Raw genomic sequence first — 13,792 nt, 5'->3', positions numbered from 1 at the left:
GGCATGCTTGTTGACTTTCAGAGTAGCAATTTACAGTGTTTCATAATAGACTATGATAATGTAATCACAGACTGCTGTAATTGCGCTAAATTTGATCATTAAGCTAATTGCTCTTCCTTTGTGTACCCAACCAGCCATTTCATCCTAGAAGGCCTTGGGCAAGCATGAATTGCCCTTGTGACTTTCTTAATCTTTTCCTTTGTGCACTAGAGATGGATTCCAAAAGCATATGCACCATGTGCTCCATTATTCTTTTGGAGAACGAGGGAAGTTTGATGAACCAACAGTTCCCCCCATCCTCCACTTCACCTCTGTTAAAAATGGGCACAACAGCCTCAACCCAGCTGTCAGGGACCTCCTTGATGCTAATGCTATCACATTGGACAGCACGTGTGCACAAGTCCTGTGCAGTCCTTTGGTTATGAGGTGACTTCAGAGCTCTGCCCTCTGAAGTTTCAAACGCATTTCTCCCTCATTGCTGGCAACTCCCTCAGAGAGGATGCTGATACACACGGAAAACAGAAGCAGGCTTTGCCTGTGGAGACTGAAGGAAAAAAAAAGGAAAAAAAAAAATCAAGTATTTCCGCCCTTTGCATACACACCAGTGGGTTGTCTCCTCACTCACTAACACAAAGGGAGCTGCAGGGATTTCTGTACAGATGGTGCTGTTTACTCTAGCACCATGAATAAACCATCTCAATTAAGCACTGATGTAAGCACTGCTGAAATAGCTTACATTTGTCTTGATTCTGTTGAAATGTAATTCTTCAAAGAGAACTGGGCAGTCATCCCTCACCCTTTCATCAACCAAAACCAACAGGGAAACACAAAGGTTAATCCTGAATGTGAAGAACAACCAGCTGCACAACCCTGTGTGAGCAAACCTGATGTTCAACAAAATAGGTGACCTGACACACTCTGAAAACACTTTTACCAGGGCTTTAACCTTTCCTCCACAGGACAGGAAGGGACATGTTGTATTACAACAGGCTGGTGACTCTTCAGTTCCAGCTGTGCCAAATGGAACAGCTCCAGAGCAGCAGGAACATCACTGATTGTAAGATAAGAATGTCATGGCTATGTTTTTCAGTGAGCTACAAAATCCTTTTGAGGCATGTGAATCTGAACAACCCTCAAAAAATGTTTGGAGTGCTAATGGATGAGTTGCAAAATTCATGTCTCATTCTGAGAACAATATTGGGCAATTTCAGAGACAGTAAGTGATAGATCTTCAGCTGTGTAGCTGTAAGGCAACTATCAGCTTGGCTACAGGCTAACAAAAAAGGGTGAAGGAAACCCCTGGACTTAAGTAGGTGAGTTTTCTTTTTATTTCCAGTCTCTACAAAAATAGTAACTGAGTGAGGATTCTTCAAGTATTTTGTTCTATTTTATTCTGACTTATTCTATGGGTGATTTCAGGTCACTGCAAAACACCAAGGTGATTTGATCCTTCAGGGTGAGGACCCTTAAAACACAGTCATAGAGCCAGCACATCTTTTAACACATTGGATAGTCAGGGAAGTAGTATGTAATTCCACTTAGCCACATAAGCTGTTTCACAAACCAGTAATGCACACATCAGTGGAGGAAAGTAATTTTTCAGAGACTGCTACTAAACAGCAAAGATCTGTGATGTGCAATAAGCATCAGAAAGCTCATTTAATCCTTCTGGGGAACACAGAATCATAGAGTAAAAGACATAACAGCCAGGGTTGAAAAATCTTGGTTATTTTATCTTTCATTTTGCTTTTCTCAATTCACCACTGCTTTACAAAAAGAAAAGCACAGGGGTTAACAACACTTAATGACAGTATTTTGGTCTCCTCTAACACACACTACAAACACATCAAAAAGTAAAGGATGCCAGTCCTTGCACTGGCATCAAATAAGACACTGATTGGATTCCTCATCTCTAAAAAGGTAAATTACTTTTATTAAAAGATAATTTTTCATAAAACAAATAGTTCTGAAGATACAAATGGTGATGTGCTGAGAAGATTAACGTATGATACTCAGTAAACATAAGGTGATGCCAACAGACAACACAGAAACTACTTATATAAGAGTGATCCTTGAACAATGCTAAACTCCTTCAACACAGCTCATTAACAGAGCTCAAATATGCCAACAAACACCCTGTCTTTTCTAGTTCACAGAATGTAAATTAGTATCTTCCAGTGTCCTTACTCTAGGACTACAACACTTGCAGTATAACAATTTGCACAGATATGTGATCTTTCTTATATTTTTCCTTGAAGAAATAAGAGCTAAATTTGAAATGTACAAAATGTTGGAGTAAGTCAGAGGTATAGGTTGGCCATTGAACAATGTAGCCAATGTAAACACTGGTATCCTTCTATTCTCTCTTCATGTTTGCATGCCTCATAATACCTCTATTTTTACTTGAATGAAAAAGGAAAGCAAAGACTAGTAAGATTGAGGCTTCTTATGGTTCAGAAAAGAGCAACATTCACTGTGCAGCATCTGAATCCATTCAGTAGCAAATTCAGGTAGCAAGGTCCAACTACCAGGCTCAAAACAAACAAGAGCACTGGAAAAAATAACAGTCAAAAGAAAATAGTGGAAGTACAGAGAACCTAACTTGATAGGACTGCTATGTGCAGGAGTTGCTAAGAGCAGCAGCTGCACTCAGGAGCCAAAAGAGCTGAGAAAATCATGGTGAAGAGGAAGCACAGGAACAGAGATGGGCACACGCCTGAGAGGAAGCTGGAAGGAGTGCTGTGTCACACACAGTAACAGAGAATTTTAACAGCAAGCTGCTACTCAAAGCTAGCTTAAGATGAGCTTGGCATTGTGTAAGAATGGTAAAATCTCCAGTTGCTGCCCTGCTTGAAAGAAAACCTAGAGTTAACATGAATATCCCTTCACCCATCTAGCATTTCTCCACATCCTATTGCATATGCCATTAAAAAAGCACCATGCTAATGTGAGTTCTTAAGGGCAACCAAGCCCAAATTATCAACTTCAGTTTTCACATGTGTTACCACTTGTAATCAACCATTTTTGACTATCACAAAACCATTTTTGAATATCACAAAATACTGTCCTTTGATGTCTCACGTAAAGGAATAATACAGGAAATAGCAGGTGAAATACCTACTTTCATTCACTAACAGGAAGAAATTATTTTTTATTTCTGAAGAAGTTTTTTAATTAACAGCAAATTGTTCATCATTTTGATGTGCAGTAAAAAGGACAAAATAAAAGACCATGAACATGAAGCAATCAGAACTACTGCTGGAAGACTCTACAGTTCTAACAACAGTAACACCCCTGAAATAGCAGTGATGAGTAGTAATGATGAGAAAAAGACAAGAATAAAAAAGGTGAGATATCACTCACATCTAAATACTACATTCTGAAGGAAGTTATTGATGTGCTCCAGGTGGACTTCAAACACATATGTGTATGATACAAGAAACTGCATTAAACACATTTAATGAGGTCATACAGGACTGAAAACATCATATCAACTGTGTTATACATACATTGCTCACAAAAATTACCCTGATGCTTCTGCTTTAAGAATATAGCCTATTTGGCAGAGTTTTTTCTTATGACTACATCAAGCAGACCATGAATGGAAGGGGAAAAAGAAACCCTACTCTACAATCCCAACAGGTTTTGTAGACGAATCTTGTACATACAGATTTAAACATCTGTGCCCAGAAAGGGTTCTCGGATGTTAGCGAAAAAGCAGACATGTGCACCCAGCAAAAGAAAGTATGTCCTTCACGAGGATAGACCCTTTCACCACTGCTCTGAGGCAGTCTGTGAAGCAGGAAGACTACAGCACGACTGATATTTCTCACATTCAAGGAGAGGCATCAATGTTAGAAAATAGCAGGTCTGGAGTATATAAACAGAAATACATTATTCCCGTTAATTAAATTGTAGGTCCCATTACTACAGGATGTTGTGAAGGATAAATGGGTTCTAAAAGAGATTAGATGAACTCACAGAGAACAAAAGGTCTGTCACAGAACATTAAACAAACTGTCAGGCTACAGCTGGGTCACAGAGTAGCTAATTGCTGCCTGCTGAAAGGTGCTGTGATATGCCTGAGAAACAATCACTTTGTACACAGCCAGGCTGCTATACCACAAATCTTTCTTCCTCCAGCTGGAGACAGAACCATGGGCTTGACAGACCCTTCCTCTGATCCAACATGAAAGTTCTGTATCCATTCTTCCTTCTTCCACAAAGGCAGGTCCGTAAATACTGCCTTATTAACCTTTGAACATTTTGTCTTTATTCAGAAAATGATGCTGTAAGATCTTCTAAAGGAGTTACAGTAACACCTACAAGCTCAGGGGTTCATTATATATTACACTGACATTTAAGGTATTTTGGACAACTTCAGATCAATCCAATAAATTGGGAGTAATGGGTTGCCAAGAACCGTATCACCAGAAACCAATAATTCTGTGGTACAAAGATTTTCTTAAATCTCAGTACCAAACTTCATAAGAAACCTCATGTGTGCATGATGGCTTAAGACTCAAGGACAGTAGATTCAGATTAGACATGAACAGGAAATTTTTCCCTGTGCCAATGGTGAAACACCATGACCAAGAGAAGCTGTGGATGTCCCATCGCTGGAAGCGCCCAGTCAGGCTGGAAGGGGCCCAGAGCAACCTGGTGTAGTGAAAGGTGTTCCTGCCCATAGCAGGGGGTTAGAAGTGGATCATCTTCAAGGTCCCTTTCAAGCCAAGCCCTTTTATTGTTGAATGATTCTATGTTTGCAGATAATTTGTTCCAGTACACATGACTAAAAGCGCATTATAAAAAACCCAGCTATACAGTACAACTGACCCACACTATTGCTTCAGTCTTCCATCAAAGGCAATGAATCACCTATCAAATTTACTCATTGAAATTGCATATATTTGTATTAGTTACTCTGTCGGTCTGTGTACGTAGTTTGAGCATGTGGAATACAGCAAAGGCCTTGTTCAGGAGATTCTTATGCTGGGAGGAAGTACTCTCAAGCAGCAAAGTTCAAGATAATTTCACTCATGAGCTCCCAAACAATGCCCAAATGTTATGGTTTGAAACCTAAATACCAATTTGTAAAAAAACCCATCTGATTTAATTAAAAAATCCTCAAAACAAAGCTTTTCTTCTAGTAATCCTTCCTCCTTTTCCTTAAGAAAAGAAACAAATTTCCTATGAAACTGGGCCTCCCAAAAATCTGGTTTTGTTTAGTTTGGTGCTTGTGTTTCTAGAGTTTTTTTGAAGTTCAGTCATTGTTAGTTCAGCAGGAAATCTTTGCTTTCAGAAACAGATGTCTGCAAAAGTGAGAAGACAACTGGTTTTTACAACCATCACAAGAGAAGTGCTCTAATTGCAGAGGAACACAATCTTTAGATAAACTTGCTTTAAACTATTGTTTATAAAGTGTTAATAATTCAGACTTTTTGTTTTATTTTTGCATCGACACTGACTTTGAGAACAATATAGTTTGTGGCCTCCTGCACAGAAGTTACATTCCCACTTCTTTCTTTTCCCACAAGCCATTTCTTCATGGTGAACTATGTTTTATGTAGCCATAGAATCAGAGAGTCATTGAATGGCTTGGGTTGGAAGGAACTTCAAAGATCATCTACTTTCAATCCCCTGCCACGGGCAGAGGAACCTTTCACAAGGCCAGGTTGCTCAGGGCCTTGAATCCAAATGTCTGTCCACTGACAGCAGAGTTGACACAACAAATACTTTAGCTGCATGTAGTAATTTTTTCTCCAATTGAAGTGAACAAAAACAGGCAGTTATGCATGTTCTAAAATACTCTGCCATATGTAGATGTATAAAATACAGCACCACAAGAAGCACTAAAACAGGATGGTGGAATCACCATCCCTGGAAGTATTCAAAAAAAATGAGTAGTCTGGCACTTAAGTGATATGGCTTAATGGACAAGGTGGTATCCAGAAGAATGCTGGACTTGATGGCCTTGGAGGTCTTTTCCAACCTTAATGATTCTACAATTCCAAGACCCAGTATGATTTTTGGAATCCAGTATTTTTGGTAGTAAATTGTACTGTTCCTCTGAAAGAAATCTTATGCAGACAAAATCCTGAAGTATTTTACAGCAAAGCACTTTTCATGTATGTTAAAACACACAGACTCTGATTGAAGAGAGCCTGCAAGTAAATCCAAGTTTCCTCAAGATGCATTGACAACTTGGACAATTCTTCCAAGAGTTTTGGCTCCGATGACAGAATCTTAAGATGTAACTGAAAATGAAAACAAGCAGTTAGTGAAACAAATACAGACTAAAAAATTAAAAGACTGTTTTTCCCATCCAATTCCAATACTTGGCTTTCAGGAAATGTCCCAAATAAGAAAAGCACTCTTTTCTTTCAAATAACTTCCTCTATTTAATACTGAACCCCTTTTGCTAATCTTTACAAGCCATTTTTCATGTTTTAGGTGGAATAAGGCAGCAAAGTGTCTTAAATATGCTATATTTTTACTCACTCATCTACTGGCAAGTCTGCTGAATCTATTCTCATTCCACACTTCCCTAGAGGGTAACTTTCTCCACTTTCTGACCTGCACACGAATTCCTCTTTGGGCTAGAAAGGCTAGACAGATGTGCTAAGGTCAATCAGGATTATTATTTTAATTATCCATGTTGCACACATCAAGAAGAATGATGCCAACACACACTATAATGATTGAGATGGATGAGGTCTCCTTATGTGACAAACAGTAACCTTGTTAAAACAGAAAGAAGAGAAACCTTCTGAACTTGCAATAATTATTACCCCTTAATGGATGGAGTATTTAAAGAAGAGAAATCTTCTGAACTTGCAATAATTATTACCACTTAATGGATGGAATATTTATTTTCCAGGCTACAATTTAAGTATCTAGGAGCCTTGATACTGAGCTTTAGTCTAAAAGATAGTAGTTTATCTGGATACTAGACAAAATTCTTCACTGTGAATGTAGTGAGACACTGGAACACGTTACCAGAGAAGCTGTGGATGCCCTGGTATTACATGTGTCTGAATGTTTATAACAACGTTTTCCAAGTAAACTGTTATTAATTGCTTTCACATTATTTCATAAATCACAGTATCCAAAACACTTCTGCATCAGAAGGGCTTCAATATTCTGCAGAACCACTTTGTCTCTAAGAGTAATTGTTATCATGCTTCAGTAGCGTAACTTTAACTTACACATATGCTGGGACAATTTCGTTAACTCTCATTAACTCTCTAGTATAACATTGTGATACTCAACAGGTAACACAAGAAAGGCAGCCCACTGACATGGAAAGTAGGTCAGGCTTGCAAAGTCTTGCGGTAAATCCAACAAAATGTTCAATTTATTTCCCAACCATGGTGTATTAAATTCTTTGCTTATTTAAGACATAGCATACCTTAGTTTAACAATTAACAACCACTGAGTTAGGAATGTTACAGAAAAAAAGCCAACCAAACAAACAATTCTAAGTAAGGAATACAAGAACAAAACCTGTCTGGCTGAGGCCTCGTCACAACATCTTTTGTTTTGCAAGTTTTTCTTGACTGTCACCAAATGTGTTGCCAAATCATCCAATACATTCAGTTAGACATTTTAAAACCATTCTCAACCAAAATAAATTCAGATAATTTCAGCAGACAATTTATACCTTTTTACTGTATAACCATTATTTTAAATAGGACTGACATAAATTTCATAAGAAAATGTTTACCTTTAAAAATAGTGCCAGGTACGCCTGAGCAAGTTCGAAGTTGTACTTCTTGTTCAGCATCATCCCAATCATTCTCAGAAAGCTCAGCATCACCTCCATTGAGCCCCCACCTTCAGGGGCCAAACCCCGTAGTTCTACCTCAATATTAGATGGTCCCAAGCTTTTCAGTAAGTCAAGTGGAGCTTTATCTGTGGTAAAACATTGAGGTACACATTATCAGTAACATTTGCAAAACAGAATCTAAGAGATCCTTCACAAGACAGGCTTATTCTAAAATTCTTAAGCAGTGACTATGAATTTCAAGTTTTTACTGTTTCCTTACTTTTTTGTTTTCAAGAAAATGTCTCCCATCTTTAATTTACCGTCCCACCACATACTAAAAGTACAGATGCACTTTATTTGTAATTGAAAAATACAAGCAACATCTTTGTATTTGTTTCAATTTTCCCCCCTCTTCTGTCTTCTAAGTTAAACAAAATTTCTAATTAACCACGTAACATTGTCATTTCACATCTCCTGGCAGAAAGAATGCATATACTTGAGATTTCGAGCAGTTGACTATGAAAAAACTCTGAAGGATGGAGAGCACTATTTTTACTGCGCATCTTTACTCCAGCTGACACTAAGCAAAACTAAACACCTTCTGGTGCATCTAACAAAATTATTACTTTTGTTAAGTGATGCCTGGAGGGTGCTAGGAGAAAAATCTTTGTCACAGTAGAAATACATGCAATTTACAAACTTTCTTCCTCTTCATAATTGTTCCTTCTCAGGATTTCTACCATCCTACCTGATAACCTATGAGGATTCAACCCATTTGCTTTCAAAAGGAAGAAGCAAAAATATGTTTGGTTGCAAAATACAACTGATAGATATAACATTTTTAATACGTGTATGATTAATATTTCTTTTGCTAAGAAGTTGCTAAGAAGACCAACTTCATGGTAACTAATGGTATTAGGCATTGGTTAATATTCCTCAGGTGATATAAATCGAATTTGATTCCTAAAAAAATCATTAGCTAGTTTTGAATATAAGTGATTTAAACAGTACTAAACAGATGCATTAAATATCTTTTTTTTATGACATTAAACAAACGAAGCATGGAACATGTTGTGAGGTTGATACACATATGACATGGAAAAGGTTGCAGCTCAATCCATGCTCCACAGTCCTGACCTGAGGTGTGAAGCCCTGTTTCCACCCCAACAGTAAACCAGGATGGTTTCCAGCAGGATTCTTTTCATTTGCATGGTCCAGTCACTTTCAGAAGAGATGGCTGTAATCTAGACAGCAAAGAGCCCCACTCCCTGCTAGGTTCTTTTTCTCAGGCCAGGTCTTATGAACCCTCAAAAGGGAACCTAACACACCCAAGGATAGCTTAGCTATTACCTTTGGAGGCAAAATAATGAGCAGGATGGCTTCTGCTGCAGTGTTAGAAACAAAAAGGTTTAATAAAAGGCAAAACAACAAACAGAAAAACTTGAGCCAGGTACAGAGGTCTGCCCCTGGTATAAACACCTTCACAAAAGCCTCTTAGTTCTTTTGTTTTCCTCTTTTCTACCTGATGGACCAGGTGGGACTTTTTGGCTTCTATCTCATTAGATGACCCCGAGTTTTTGGTGACGTCTCTGAGGTCCTATGAGGTGGCTTTTCACCTAATTGTTGAGAGAAGCTTCTGAGCTTCTTTCCTTTTTTGGGGGACAAAGGCTAGCTTTGCCACTCTGTCATTAGGGGGCACTCTCCTACACTCCTACAGCTCACCATCAGCAGCCAGGATCACGAGGCTCCCTGGATCGTGGCTGTGGCACAGACCCTGGGACAAACCTGCCTTACAGCAGAGGTGGCCTGAGGCACATGTCCAAGTACATCAGAGTGCACTTGCTCCCTGGTAGAGTCAGCTCCACACAAGGTTTTTAAACATTCACCTCTTCTGAGAGGCTCTGAAGCACCTCAATAGAACACTGTCAATCAAAATACTAAAAGTGAGGCACAAGAACACACCTTATTTATGACAGATAATGAAGTTCTGCATACAAAATGTTTTAAGCTTGCTTGAGTAAAATAGTCATCTCAAGAGAGTTTAAGCAGGGGTAGGAGAATTCCCAACAGAACTGCTTTGTGGACAAGCTACTGTCCATTTACATTTCCAAGTCAGATATATTAGCATAATTACAAAAAACCCAAGTTTTAATGATTCTGTAGCATCACAAGATAAACACGAAAAACAGCTGGTGCATCCCACAGGTTGTTTAAGAGATTAAATTTTAAAATAAACTGAATGTTCAAAGAAATTCAACACCTTATTTTTGTATAATTTATTTATTCTTAAGGTTTAAATTATAGGGCAATGAATTAACATTGTAAGTTCACTGTCTGGTGAAGAAACCCTTGAAAGAACTTGCTAGACATATTATGCTCTTCATGTTTCAGTGAACCACCAGACTATTCAATTAGGACTATTCCAAATCAATCCCCTACTTCTTTTCTTCCTTTCCCAAGAAATAATGTATAGCACCTTTTCTGGGTGATATCCATCACAGTTTTCAAAAAGGTTAACAATCTTAGGAACACAACCTTCTTTCTCCATAAAGGTTTTAGCCAGAATTGGATTCCATGCTGCAGACAAGCTGCAGTACCAATGGATCTTTGATCTAGTCTGGCTATCTGTGTATTAGGTAATTTCCTTTGCCTTTTATACTGTAGTATGAGTATTTTTTTCCTCACATCCATTACAATTCTGACATTAGAAATCACATATGTATCAAAATAAAAGCAGCATTAACATTTTCAGTGAAATATTTCATAAACTTACATTCATTGGTGCTCAGGGCTTCTTCAAGATGAATGTAGAAATCAGATTTCTGTGCCAGTATCCCAAGGTTTACCACCTTTGACTAGACCACAAAAGCATAGCAGTGTGTCCGTGAATATGCAAACACATTTTTACAACTCAATTACATTATTTTTCTACTGAGAGAATAAGACTTTGAGAAATAAAGCAATAATACAGTGAGTTAAAACTGGTTCTTTAAAGTCTAGTGATTTAACCCAACATGAAAAAGCACTTGAGATTTATTCTAAAATACACTATATAAACACAATTACATTGATTCTCAGTTTTACCTGTGCATCATTTTCCTCCTCTGGTAGAATGTATCGGGGTATAAGACCAGGAAGTGTTGGGATGAAGAAAGGCGCTGACTTTGGAACTTTTGGTGGCTCTCTTGGTTTATTTTTTTTCTGTTAATTAGATATTTGAATTAAAATCATTATCATCATAGTAAGAGCATGTGGGAATATTTTGTTTGTCAAGAGTTTCCTTTTTAAAATACTGTGAAAACCCTAAAGACTAACTAGAAAGTAAATCAACAAGTAAAATCCTTTAACCACTAATTATGAAGCTACTATTCAGCAGAAAAAAAGCCCCTCTCCCAAATCCCAGGAACTGTGAAAGGCACCACAAAGACTTCTAATGCAAAATCTTGAAAACACCTGAAAAGCAGGATAAAGTTTCATGAATAGCTAATGCATTTAATAGAAATAGGGCAAATATATGGATGTATGCTATTTTTTGCACAGTTTCAGTACCTTGATAATATCAAGGTTGAGGAGATTTTTCCACCTTGATTCCGGTAATAAGGAAAGGGTCACCAGCTGCTCCCCCAATTGCTCAGGTGAGACATATTCTATCATTTCATCACATGGGTCTTCATCTCCTGACACATCCACATCTTGCAGAAACAGATATCCTTTATGAACATTCATACTCCACATTCATTTTTTAAAAAAAATAAAGCCAAACACTTTTTTTTTGCAATTTTTGAATAACAAATGCATAATAGTTATAGACATAGGTGCTAACATTACATTGAGCTAAAAAGCTACAGAAACAATCTGTATTAGCATTATGAAATATTAAATAACTTTAAATATTATAGCTAAGATGTAGAATTTAATAAACAAATTTTTAATTATAAGATTTGTCCACTTTGACTGAAGTTATATAAAAGCAGTTTACAGATTTATTAAAGAAAACAAAATTTTGACAGTAATCTGTTGCTCTTTCTGAATATATATATACACAGTAATTTTAGTTCTACATTATAAAGTTGTGAAATCCTTCCATTTAGACCCTTGCACCATATTCACTACCTCATCACAACGTCTTCATAGGCATGACTGAAGTGGCACATAAAAAAGAAGAAAATCTCAACATTAAAGCACAACGTCCCGCAAGAAAAGTTATAATATCAGTCACTTGATTTTCTCTTTGTCTCCTGTGTGATCTTGAACAAATATGTCTGCTTTCCTTTCTTTTTGTAAAATATTACTTGTCTAAAACAATTAATCTAATAGACAAGCCTGAAACAACAAAGGAATGCAACCCATTACGAGCCCTTAGCATCTAAACAGGAACTTTAGATTTGCTGAAGACACAAAGTGGATTAAAACTTTCAGATGGAATCAGGACAAAAACATTCCAAGTTCTGGGATGAATTCCTGTCTCCCTAATTTAAATATGTAGACCAAATATGTGCTTGCTAAAGCAGCCATCACCATAAGGCAAGTTCTAGTGGCCAACAGCTAGGTGTGCTTCTTCTCCAGATGGAGATGCCAATGCAGGCACTCCAAACTTGGGCAGACAAGATCTCCATCTAGAGGACTTCTGACGCACAATCACTTCTATTAATTTAGCAAAAAAATTCCACTTCGGCCTTTCTTTCACTAGGCACAGGCCAGGTCAGCTGAACCCAATTCTCTTGCCAACAAGATATTCACAATGAATCTGTGGCATGCAAGCAGGGGAGCAACTGCAAGGGAAAAACAAAATACACTTTCATCTGAGGGTTACCTTGCACGGGGCAGGTGCTGGGGAGTGCCACCAAAGATGGTTCATAATCTGCAGGAAGGGGCCGTAATGACACAAGTGAATACAAAGAACGGTTTGACCTGAAAAAATAAGACAGGCATTTTAAAAACCATCTCCAGATGAATGGGAACAAGTACTTAGACATAATTTATGCTGAAGTCTAATATTGCTGCAGCATGGCAATTCACCATGCTCTATTCAAGATTAGGTCTCCTCATCTACCAGACAAGCAGAAAATTAAGTGTGAAAATAGACTCACCTGAACATCTGAAATATAGATGTTATGTTCAAGTATTATTGCCAAGAAAATAATCATAGGCTGCAGGACCTCAATGTTCTCCTTGAAGTGAGTGGCCCAGAACTAAACACAGAATCTGAAGTGTGACTTAACCAGTGCCCAGAAGAGAGGCAGTAACTGCCCTGGTCCTGATGGCCAAAAAGAATATTTCCACCACCCTCACAATCAAGCATTTCTTTCCAACGTGTAATCTAAATCTGTCATCTTCAGTTTGAAGCCATTCCCCCTTTTCCTATCACTCCAGGCCTTTGTCAAAAGCCCCTCCCCAGGTCTCCTGGAGCCCCCTTAGGCACTGGAAGAGGTTCTAAGGTCTCCCCAGAGCCTTCTCCAGGCAGAACACATTATGCACAACAAATTATGCAAATATAAATGACTCATCCTGCATTCACAGGATTTTAGGGTAATACTCTAAGAAAATTTTCTTCAGGTTTGAAACACACACATAAATGATTCTGGCAAATTGCTCCTTTTGTCAATAAACTAGGGCTAGGTAAAAACATCTGTTGTTATTCACAAGGAAGCACTTATACTTAACCACAGGAAGGCCTAACAAATGAAGGCCTAACAACTGTAGACAAAACTACAGCCAACATATCTAACCTGAAATAATCTGTCAACTAAATGGGAAAAAGACCCAAGCCATTTTAACAGTGTGCTACTTCATTACTGGCCCTGAAGAGTCATTCGCTTTAAAGCTGTATCAGGAGGAAACTGAATGAAATCACATTTTACTTCTGTGTTCATTTATCACAAATAAAGAGAAATAATCACAACTTTCCCATACTGCTCAAGTGTCAGACAACACTGTACAGCAGGACAAGAAAAGCACTTCAGAAAGAAGCGCTATTTGAACAAAGACATTTCAAATCTGTGGGGGAAATGGAGTCTACGAAAA

The 13,792-nt window shown here is 37.9% G+C and overlaps 1 protein-coding gene across 1 annotated transcript in view; it reads right to left on the bottom strand.

Annotated features, from left to right (window-relative positions):
* Nucleotides 1-1,911: 1,911 nt before the first annotated feature.
* The window catches only part of WDR36 (WD repeat domain 36), a 33,311-nt gene continuing 21,430 nt past the window's right edge, over nt 1,912-13,792 (bottom strand). The window contains exons 18-23 of the mRNA XM_039733428.1: nt 12,582-12,679; nt 11,318-11,460; nt 10,853-10,969; nt 10,542-10,623; nt 7,727-7,914; nt 1,912-6,257 (exon numbers count right to left, since the gene is read on the bottom strand). Coding sequence (XP_039589362.1) covers nt 6,108-6,257; nt 7,727-7,914; nt 10,542-10,623; nt 10,853-10,969; nt 11,318-11,460; nt 12,582-12,679 — 778 coding nt within the window. The 3' untranslated portion in view covers nt 1,912-6,107. The remainder of the gene's footprint in view (nt 6,258-7,726; nt 7,915-10,541; nt 10,624-10,852; nt 10,970-11,317; nt 11,461-12,581; nt 12,680-13,792) is intronic.

Source organism: Passer montanus, unplaced genomic scaffold (assembly GCF_014805655.1).
Source record: "Passer montanus isolate IOZ18808 unplaced genomic scaffold, ASM1480565v1 scaffold87, whole genome shotgun sequence".
Taxonomy (NCBI): Eukaryota; Metazoa; Chordata; class Aves; order Passeriformes; family Passeridae; genus Passer; species Passer montanus.
This window is presented reverse-complemented; position numbering and strand designations above follow the sequence as displayed.